Source organism: Gadus chalcogrammus, chromosome 3 (assembly GCF_026213295.1).
Source record: "Gadus chalcogrammus isolate NIFS_2021 chromosome 3, NIFS_Gcha_1.0, whole genome shotgun sequence".
In the NCBI taxonomy this organism is placed as follows: domain Eukaryota; kingdom Metazoa; phylum Chordata; class Actinopteri; order Gadiformes; family Gadidae; genus Gadus; species Gadus chalcogrammus.
The window spans coordinates 20497400-20507437 of NC_079414.1; the positions used below are offsets into that span (position 1 = coordinate 20497400).

Genomic DNA, 10038 nt, shown 5'->3' on the forward strand with positions numbered 1-10038 from the left:
TTGGTGTGTAGGCCTATAGCATATATAAAGGACTAGGTCTATCTATATACATATATATATTAGTGCTGTCAGTTTAATGCGTTATTAACGGCGTTAACGCAAACACATTTTAACGACGTAGCCTACTTCTTTTTATCGCGCGATTAACGCTCTTTTGGCTTGGCAAACGTTTTAGTTTTTGCACCTGCTGTGTCTAGCAACAACTAGTCACTTTAGAAAACTATGACACCATACGGATCTAGCTACACCGGAAACAAAACAACAAGCACGCCGCAGAAACATGTTGGGGCAAGCAAGGATACGGAGCGGCCGAAAAACTCCTCAGTAAAAAAAGTGTTGATCCGATCCGTTCCGCACCCTGCAGTGGAAACGCGGCATAAGTGTGTTTGTGTGTCACTCTGTTCAAGCCTGCACGAGAGTTCAATGTTGTCATTAGGTGTTACGTCTTTCTGACCAATCGCAGGTCAAGGCCTACCTGGGCTGTACCACTTCGGGAGGGGCCGCTCAGTTACTCCCATCTAGACAAAATCGACTTGGTTACGACGTTGACAGTTGGTGAGTTTGCGGCTGTTGAGTGAGTGAGAGGTTGCGGGCGCACAGCTCAGGCTGCCGGACGGCCCTGCAAGGAACTTAAAATAAATGCAATAGTGTTATTCCGCCGTCATCAGCCCGACAGCCCCGATACTTTAACGGCCCACCGGGAATTCCCCCGATTACCACTCCGCCACCATTTGTGTGTGTGTGTGTGTGTGTGTGTGTGTGTGTGTGTGTGTGTGTGTGTGTGTGTGTGTGTGTGTGTGTGTGTGTGTGTGTGTGTGTGTGTGTGTGTGTGTGTGTGTGTAGGCGTTATTGATAGCCTGGTAATGTGTAGGCCTATAGGCTACGTACAGTAATATTCATACTGGTTTAAATAATAAAAGTTATAGTATTTCCCATCTTTGCTGAGCAATCAGTTTTGTTCGAAAGTTCATTGATTGAGACAAATAAAACCCTGGGCTATTGAAGTTTTACGGTAGGCCTACCACTGTCATGCACCTACCCGATGTCAAGTGGACCGGGTTGAATTCACTGCGGGTCTCTCTAATATCCATCTTACCAAATATATTACTGTCCTTCTCAACGCTCTCTGATCTCACTAAAAGGCTAGCACCAAGAAATCAAGCGATATTTAGAAAAATAATTGCGATTAATCACGATTAATCGCGAGTTAACTATGACATTAATGCAATTATTCGCGATATTTTAATCGTTTGACAGCACTAATATATGCATATTCCATCCTCAACATATCTGCTTTCGTTTTCCACCGCACTGCTCTACATCCTCACGGTTGCGCCACTGCAGGGAGAGAGTAACGGAAAGCCTTCTCTCGTCTCTCATCACATGAGCGCGGAGCGGAGGCGACGAGAGGGAAACCCGTGACTTCCTCCTTTTTCCTCCGTCCTCGCATAAAAGTAAGTCAGCATGCAGCACCTGGCTAACCGAGAACAGAAGCTCACAGTCCGGAGGAGACAACAATTCTATCATCTGAAGTGCAGCTGAAGATATCCTCACAGGCTTTGGGTTTCTTCTGGCTGAGTAGAGGTCTACGCTCACTGGACTATTTTGCCGTGCACGTAAAAGAAGAAAAAATAAAACTAAAAAATGATCATGGATGTCGAAAGTCTCAAAAAGAGTGGAAGTTCACGTGTGAGGTGCCTGGACGCGTTTCTGGTTGTTTCCATTGTGTTGCTGTTCGCGGCAGTCGGGGTGCTGACGGTGGGACTCTTCTTTGGGACGAAGGCTGAGACAGCGTCCAGCCCTCAGCCCTACGCCTCTGATGTCGGGGACAAGGTCGGTTCTCTTATTCCACATGCACGATTACACTCGACCCCCTTCTCCCCTCGTATGTTGTTTACATTATGAACTCGTTTTCTAATTCTGTGTTGTTATTATTCTATCCTGACAACAGATACAGAACGTTGCCTACCTGCAACCAGACTCACGTAAGTCTCCACATTTGCTCCATCTCTCTATAGGCCTATTTCTTATCGCACGGGACTGGATGCTTTGTCTTTCTTGATGAAAGTTAATTATTTCCAATACATAATCTTTTATTTACCTTTTATGTAGGCTACTATTCATATACACATATGCCATATGAATGCATACAATAATATTGTATGCATACAATAACATCATTAATTTTGTCATTTGTTTATTTAATTATATTTACCCATGTTTAAATTCGTTGATCAATAAAGGCTTCCAACTAACTGATTAATTAACGTAACAATTGAATATGACTAACCACGATCTTCCGATCTTTCCACATTACAGCCGACCTGAAGAACGGCACCATGCGGTGGAAGGCTGTAAACCGCGGAGCGGGGACCTCCGTGGGAAGCCTCTTCGACTTCAACCCAGACCACCACTCTATCAGGACGACGCGGGACGGCCACTACTTCATCTACATCGAGCTCAAGCTCACCTGCTCAACGGACGACTGCGACGCCGGTCGGTTCACCGTGAGCATCGGTGACCTCCTCACGTGCAACTTCGAGCTGCCTGAGTGGAAGGAAACGACCCCCGTCTACCAGAAGTGCTGGCAGGTGACCAGGATGGACAAAGAGACGCGGTTGGTCACTCTGATGACTGCCCAGCAGCAGCTGAACAAATGGAGGATCGACGTGGCCGCTTCCAAACAGGGGATCTACCTAGTGGGTTAGGGTGACCCACCAGTGGACTGAGTGAACCGCCATTGGACTGAGTGACCCTTGACCCACCAGTGGACTGGGTGCTCCACTGAAGGAGGACGGTCAAGGCCAGATGAGGATTTACTTTTTGGTGGTATAATAACGGTGCAAGAGGTCACAGCCTCCGGACGATTTGAACCAGAACACTGAAAGAAAGGCCCTAATAAGCTGTAAGTATCGGGACAGTGGCCATCAATCCAACAAGTTTTATAAAAAGAAAAAAATAATGCTACAGGCCTATCGTAGGCCTATTTGCACTTGATGTTGGTTCAATAGTTTGTTCATTAGTTTGCTATTTATTGATGTAATTTATAAAATGTATGTATTCCTATATGCATGCGGGCATTGCGTGTGTTTATCAAGCTATTTCGTATAAGAAATGTTTTTGGATCTAGATAACACTACATTAGTGTTGATGTGTAGTGCACTGCAATTGTTTGTTGGGTTGTGACCTAATATTTCTGTTTTTAATTTGTACTAATTCATTGTTGAGCTTAGACTGAGGGCGTGTGCATTAATGATCCATCTAAGTTTATGATACAATATTTAATATTGATCTATTTAGGAGACAATCTAAAGCAATGTGTTGCTTTTGTTCTGAGAGAAGTTACGTCCTATGGACAAACTGGTATACGTTGAGGTATCAACGTACGGTATTCCATATTTGGAATGGAAATTGGCCTGCATTTCTTCTGTACAAATATGCAGTTGACGTGTGATGTGGCCAACTGTAAATGAAATGGTTGGAAATCTGAAAATAAAAGGTGTGAATGTTTCCTGCAACCACATCCTGTTTGCTACGATCATCATTGTGGTTCAGCTACCAGACTATCCGACCTATTTGTGTCGTTACATCCGTGGGGTAATTTCCACTGGGGACGGGGGGAACATCTCCCCTCCTCTTTTCAAAATCCCGTTTGTGTCCCCCCGTTTGTGTGTGTGTGTGTGTGTGTGTGTGTGTGTGTGTGTGTGTGTGTGTGTGTGTGTGTGTGTGTGTGTGTGTGTGTGTGTGTGTGTGTGTGTGTGTGTGTGTGTGTGTGTGTGTGTGTGTGTGCCTCTGTCTCTCCCCCAATGTCTCTCTCTGTTTGTCTGTCTCTCTCACTCTCTCTCTCTCTCTCTCTATTTTTCTTCTTCTCTTCGTCATTGTGGCAGGAGCAGACATTTACACTTTATCTTCCCCAAACAAGAAAGGAAGCTTTTTGATATTAAAGCCATGACTCCTGGAAAAGCGTATTAAAAGTTTTGGAAATACATCTCTCTTATGTGTTTATTTGGAACATGAACACAGGAAATGTATTTGTTTCAATGCCCAGGTGGCAGTGTGTTCTTTATATTAAAAGTTTGATTCATTTTGATAATGAATATTTATTCTGGCAGAATTTAGCATGACCAACTTAATTATTTACCGGATTTTGTATTGGTTACCGTAGTTCCTAAATGAATGTAGAAATGCAGGAAATGGTACTCAAATCTAAAAATAAAATTCTGGGGGAGTACCCCCAGACCACCCAGATTATTGTGTCCCCCCTACTTCTCAAACCAAAGTTACGCCCTTGGTTACACCGATATGGTAGATAGCCCTTTGATGCTGATCGAAGAAGTATTTCAATATCCTAGAAAATAATGATGCTTACAAAGCTGATTAAGCTGTGTTTATAAGAATAGCCTATTTGCTTGCATCATTCGGCATACTGTTAGTTTAACTTACTGTAACTGTGATTAAGGGCTACAAAAATAAAATTTGTGAAAAGTTTGTGTGTGTGTGTGTGTGTGTGTGTGTGTGTGTGTGTGTGTGTGTGTGTGTGTGTGTGTGTGTGTGTGTGTGTGTGTGTGTGTGTGTGTGTGTGTGTGTGTGTCCGCGTGTTTGTGCGTGTGTGAGTGCAATACACTGTTAGGGTTATTTGTGTTCATCCGACTACACATGCCTGTTGAAAGCTGGTTGAGGGTGTGTATCCTAATCTGCTCCGTTCCTATATTCAGTTACCGTAGAGGAAGTGAATTGAGGGGGGTTGCACATTAACAACTACGGGTGTGCGCGTGCATGAGTGTGTATTTAACTGCCTTATGCTTCTCCCTTGTGTGTGATAAATAAAAAGTGTATTTATAATAGCACATACAAGTTCAAGGTTGTATCACATTATTTATTTTTTATTTATTTAAAATACTTTCGTCAAGTAATTTAGATACAACAAAACATATCCTACAACATGATCCTAAACCTGCATAGCAGCAAATGTTTAACAATATGAACACTTAAAGGCAGCATTTAACTATATTATCAAGCACAAAATATCCAGTATAATAACAATAATAATAATAATAATAATAATAATAATAATAATATAATAATACTAATAATAATCATCATCATAATAATAATTATCACAGTAATCATAGACCTGTCAGCCAGTATTAGGTGAAATTTAAGGTACTGGATGACTGTACCTGCCTCTATATCAGAACAGTTATATTCCATATTTCCCCTTACTCATCTCTGAACAATCAGGGCATCTTTTTCATGTATGGTTCAAAAGGTTATAGATTATTCGTATAACATAAAGGCTCCCATATAATTCTCATTCTTGAACAGTTTCATGGCCTTATTCTCAAGAGTTACATAAACCTCATCCTTAGGCGCCAGATTGAAGATACCGCTCAGAAAGATTTCCTTATCAGTGGATCTCCCATCAATAGGGCAGCTGAACCTGCCATCGGTGGGAAAGAAGCAGAAGATGATGTAGCAGGATACGTGCATGACCCACATCCTGCCGAATCAGAGTTAGCAGGCAGCCACAAACACATGCACACGTACACACACATTAATGCATCACAGACACAAACACACGCACTGGAAAGTAAATACTCTTCCTGGAAAGGAAGGGATTAAGCTTCTTATTTTTTGGGGATTTTTCTGTTCCTTGTATCAACACTAAAAACATGTTGGAACGAGCTATTAAATGGTGTATAAAAATGTCAAGCATTGACCTTTGTCAACTATTTATTAGAAGGAAAATACATATTTTGTATTTTAAGCATTCATAAGAGCGAGGCCTCAATATGTTTAAGTATTTTTCGGTAATTGTGATTTGTATACCATAATAAACTAAAGATTAAAAAAATGGAGTCACCATTGCATGGAATATGTAATAAACAGTTTAACAGGGTTTTTTTTTGTGACATTTTGTCCAATATCATCTAATATTACATGTCTCTGGGGTAGAAAATGAAGTTCTTCTGACCAGTGAGTGAAAGGCCTATTGTTACGGAACAATTGTTGATGCACAGATAAACGTAACTTAAGAATCACAACGCTCTATATTACATTCTGTATTATATTATACATACATAGAGCTGAAAACCATTTTACCTTGTAGTTTACAACTTTGCAGGAAAGGATTCGATAACTAACAAACAAGCAGGAAGTGTCTCAGACAAGAAAGCAGCATTGAAGTCATTCTAGAAAGAGGTAGGCTCACCTATTAGAATGCAACAATTCTATTGGTTTATGGTATCCAACTGTGTTCTTCATTAACTTCATGACCTGGAAGGATGTGCATCCCTCTGACAGATCCAGGTACACTTTGGTGTACAAGTAATAGAATCCTCTCCTCGGGACCATTAAGTGTCCATCTTTGTAGTCCATCTGGGAGGTGAAGGTGGCAGTGGAATTAATATTACTCCAATGTATGATGCCTTCCTTAAGACTGGTGGAGCCTGATGTTAAGACAAAAAGAGAGACAATTTGTGTGAGTGTGTGAGTGTGCATCAAACGTTTGTGTGTGCTGTAAGTGTGTGAGTGTGTGGTTGTGTGTGTATTTGTGTGAGTGTGTGTGTGTGTTGTATGTTGGTTTGTGTGTGTTTGTGTGTGTGTGCGTGCTTCTGTATGTGCGTGTGTGTGTGTGTGTGTGTGTGTGTGTGTGTGTGTGTGTGTGTGTGTGTGTGTGTGTGTGTGTGTGTGTGTGTGTGTGCATGTGTATGAGTGCGTGTGTGTGTGTGTGTGTGTGTGTGTGTGTGTGTGTGTGTGTGTGTGTGTGTGTGTGTGTGTGTGTGTGTGTGTGTGTGTGTATTCCTTCTGACCGAGGAGGTGGGCAGAGGGCTTTTGTTGAGTCTTTGGATGCGCCCTCATGGCCATTGGTAGGTTATCTGTGTTATCACAAGTTAACAAGATCTTATAATCAATCAATAATCAATAAATATCTGATTTATGAATTACTAGGTCATCCTACAGACACTAGTTAAAGCATCCATAGACTTAGACTGTACCTTTGTCTCCAATTTGACTCATGGTGGTACCAACCTGTCAGAATAAAGATTACAATAAGGATGTTCATAGAACCAAGTGCCAAGCACTAACAATTTTTAGGTTAACCCATTCCCCATAAAACAAAGATAGTTAGGATAAGATGCTTCACATTGCTAAGTACTAGCATTGTGGGACGTGCAACATACAATAAGTGTATACATTAAATGCCAATTAATGTACAGGCATCAACATCACAATATTACCGGTAACTCTTCTTACGCTAGCAATACACTTGCCCTTGCCATATAGTAAAGGAAAGGAAAGGTCAGAAAAAATAAAGAAAGATAAATATAGATAAATTAATTAATATAAAACCGTAAAACATGTTTAAAAGATATGTAAGGTAAATGTAAAATAGTATGACGCATAGAGCAGGTTTGGGGAATTCTGTAGAAGAGGAATTCAATTCAATGTCAGCAGTTTCCAAGTTGCGTCACATTTTAAACCCATGCAACTCCCGCAACCTCCAGAGTTCCCCCACACACTCACACACGCACACACACACACACACACACACACACACACACACACACACACACACACACACACACACACACACACACACACACACACACACACACACACACACACACACACACACACACACACACGCACACACACACACACACACCAATACCAACCTGGGTTTTTCTGTACAGATAGTAGATGAAGACTCCCTCAACCAAAACTCCTGACAAAGCGAGGACCCCGAGAAGGAGCAGAAGTGTTTGGATGGTGCTGGGTTTCCTCCTGCGCCTGGTAGTGGGCAGGTGAGCATATGGAGCCTGGCTGTCCACCACAAAGAGCTGGGGAAGGGTGTCTGGGCCACCCAATGACATGCCTCCTGATCCGCAGTGCCCTCTGTCTCTCTGTACACCTTCTCTTCCACTGTGCCTCTGAGGAGCACAGGCAATACAAAGCATGAGCTGTGGTACAGTGATGAAGCGGCAGTGTTTTACTGTAATAGAAATGAGGACGTCAGAATGATGAGTAGTGCCCCTCCGGCCACGAAGTCAACTACATGTCTGTCCAGCGCAACATTTGATTTGTGGTTAAAATGTTGCAACAAATGGGATGGCTGCAGCTGGCAAGTCGGTGGTTTGAAACTTCTTTCACCAGCTTGATACAGCATCATAACTTCTTGGAACATTACAATTTCCCAACACATTCAGTGCTGACATGGAAGTTGTTTTGCAACTCATTCAAAAAGGTTTCATACAACTCAAACACAATCTTGAAGTGGTCTGGAATTTAAGTCAGTAGAGGCATTACCTTTTATTTGAATATTCCTCAAATTTCCCTCTGCACCTCCATTTGATCAATCAGCACTTCTTTGGTCTTCGTATTTTGGTCTACAAAAAGAGATCTGGTGCCTCCCCTGGCCTTCTTGTGGCTTCACTTATGAATAACCTCGTAAGATGTTGCCGTCCGATGTGTCCTACGAGCGGTTGTCAGGTTCCTGTTTACACATATCTCACTCACGAATGCAAGCTCATGCAAGGAGGAAATGCAACAAACTTCAACACTGTTTCTCACCGTACGTGGGTCTAAATAAGGCCCTCCCTTGCATCGCTTTCATCCATTTGCTGACACTTCCTGTCTAGCTCTCTATTTTTCGTTCCCGCTAGTTGATTTTGTTATGTTATAACTACTTGCACATTTTCTAAACTAGAAAATGTGTAGAGGTAGAGCACAGACCTGTGCCGAGGAATCGGCTTGCTCATAAAGTGCTGCCTTATGTATCTCTCCAATCCTTGGACTAGGTCCTACACTGGATAGAAACACTACACTTGGTTCTGGATAGTATTCCTTATCCCCTCACTTCTGCTGAAACAACTCCATCCCACCATCTGATCACTAATAAAGACCAAATAACTTGTTGATGTTAGGAAGAAGGGGCCATCATTGATCCTTATTTTAGGACTGGCCCAGCCAGAAGCGGCACATGATAACACAGGGAGGAGATAACAGACCACAACACTGTATCTTTGCAGAGACTGTTTGCAAAGACTGCAGAGAAAATAAGCTAATTTTGTCCAAGTTCCTATCCACTGCTAGACTGGGTACCCCCAGCCCGTTCTGCCGGCGATTTGTATTCGCCATGCAGCAGGGTCTGGAGATGAGCAATACATTTCTTCCTGCTTCCGATTCGCTTTATACGGGAGCCAATTACCAAGCTGGCTTTTCCCCGTGGCGCGCTATTGCCTGGTTTAACACAATGACGACAGGGAAGCGACAGCAATGAGCCAATTGCGTACAGTCATTTGAAATACGCCTGTTGATCAGGCCTCTTTTGCTGAAGAAAATATCAGCAGCCTCCCCAGACCAACACAAAATCTACAATTGAGCTTGGTCTGGCAATAGCCAGGCTAATCCACTGCCTGATTGAATGAGCGGTCTCTGTTTGTCTAAGGGTTTTATGCTATGCTGCTGACTGTTGGCTGGGGGAGCGGCCTCATCACAGAGGACAAGCAGCAGGCGAACAAGCTAGTCAGGAAGGCTTGTTCGATTGATGGACTGGTCCCTGCACCACTAGAGGTGATGACATGAGAGCAGAGAATATAAAGGAAGCATTTTTTATTAGCTGGCGTTAAAGGTAACAAGCTGTTTTAGCAACCTGCTGGTGCTGGTTATGCCCAGGCTCATCCGTCAGATTCAGGACACACACACACACACACACACACACACACACACACACACACACACACACACACACACACACACACACACACACACACACACACACACACACACACACACACACACACACACACACAGAATTAATCAAAAAATCGAATGATAATCAAACCAGACGATGCCTTAACAAATATATCACATTATATTGACGTTTGAGTTAATTGCACAGTAAACCAGAACGGGATACCCCATTACAAGATAGAGCGTGTGCCGTGGACACATCATCTGATCTGAAGCCACAGGGCAGAGGACAGGTTGTTATTGGAAGCGTCGTGAAGAAGATTGCATACTCTTCGGCTTCCG

At 42.7% G+C, this 10038-nt stretch overlaps 2 protein-coding genes across 2 annotated transcripts; one reads left to right on the forward strand and one right to left on the reverse strand.

The window, feature by feature from the left end:
- The first annotated feature begins 1478 nt into the window (after positions 1-1478).
- On the forward strand, positions 1479-3745 carry LOC130379285 (uncharacterized). Its single transcript, XM_056586024.1, has 3 exons — positions 1479-1833; positions 1952-1985; positions 2320-3745. Exons 1-3 carry the CDS (start codon positions 1645-1647, stop codon positions 2706-2708), a joined length of 612 nt encoding a protein of 203 aa, XP_056441999.1. The 5' UTR covers positions 1479-1644; the 3' UTR covers positions 2709-3745.
- Positions 3746-4926: 1181 nt separating this feature from the next.
- LOC130380005 (tumor necrosis factor ligand superfamily member 14-like) lies at positions 4927-8515 on the reverse strand. The gene is made up of 6 exons (XM_056587186.1): positions 8311-8515; positions 7680-7934; positions 6999-7032; positions 6813-6878; positions 6212-6449; positions 4927-5440 (listed from the first exon to the last, which is right to left on the reverse strand). Exons 2-6 carry the CDS (start codon positions 7875-7877, stop codon positions 5278-5280), a joined length of 699 nt encoding a protein of 232 aa, XP_056443161.1. The 5' UTR covers positions 7878-7934; positions 8311-8515; the 3' UTR covers positions 4927-5277.
- Between the last annotated feature and the right edge of the window lie 1523 nt (positions 8516-10038).

What these genes read in the sequence shown, in the direction of transcription:
- LOC130379285 (XM_056586024.1), top strand. Translation starts at nt 1,645, where the DNA reads ATGATCATGGATGTCGAAAGTCTCAAAAAGAGTGGAAGTTCACGTGTG. An exon ending in CCTCTGATGTCGGGGACAAG is followed by an intron (nt 1,834 to 1,951) that starts GTCGGTTCTCTT and finishes TCCTGACAACAG; the next exon opens with ATACAGAACGTTGCCTACCT. An exon ending in CTACCTGCAACCAGACTCAC is followed by an intron (nt 1,986 to 2,319) that starts GTAAGTCTCCAC and finishes TCCACATTACAG; the next exon opens with CCGACCTGAAGAACGGCACC.
- LOC130380005 (XM_056587186.1), bottom strand. Translation starts at nt 7,877, where the DNA reads ATGTCATTGGGTGGCCCAGACACCCTTCCCCAGCTCTTTGTGGTGGAC. An exon ending in ATCTGTACAGAAAAACCCAG is followed by an intron (nt 7,033 to 7,679) that starts GTTGGTATTGGT and finishes TTATTCTGACAG; the next exon opens with GTTGGTACCACCATGAGTCA. An exon ending in GAATTGTTGCATTCTAATAG is followed by an intron (nt 5,441 to 6,211) that starts GTGAGCCTACCT and finishes CACCGATGGCAG; the next exon opens with GTTCAGCTGCCCTATTGATG.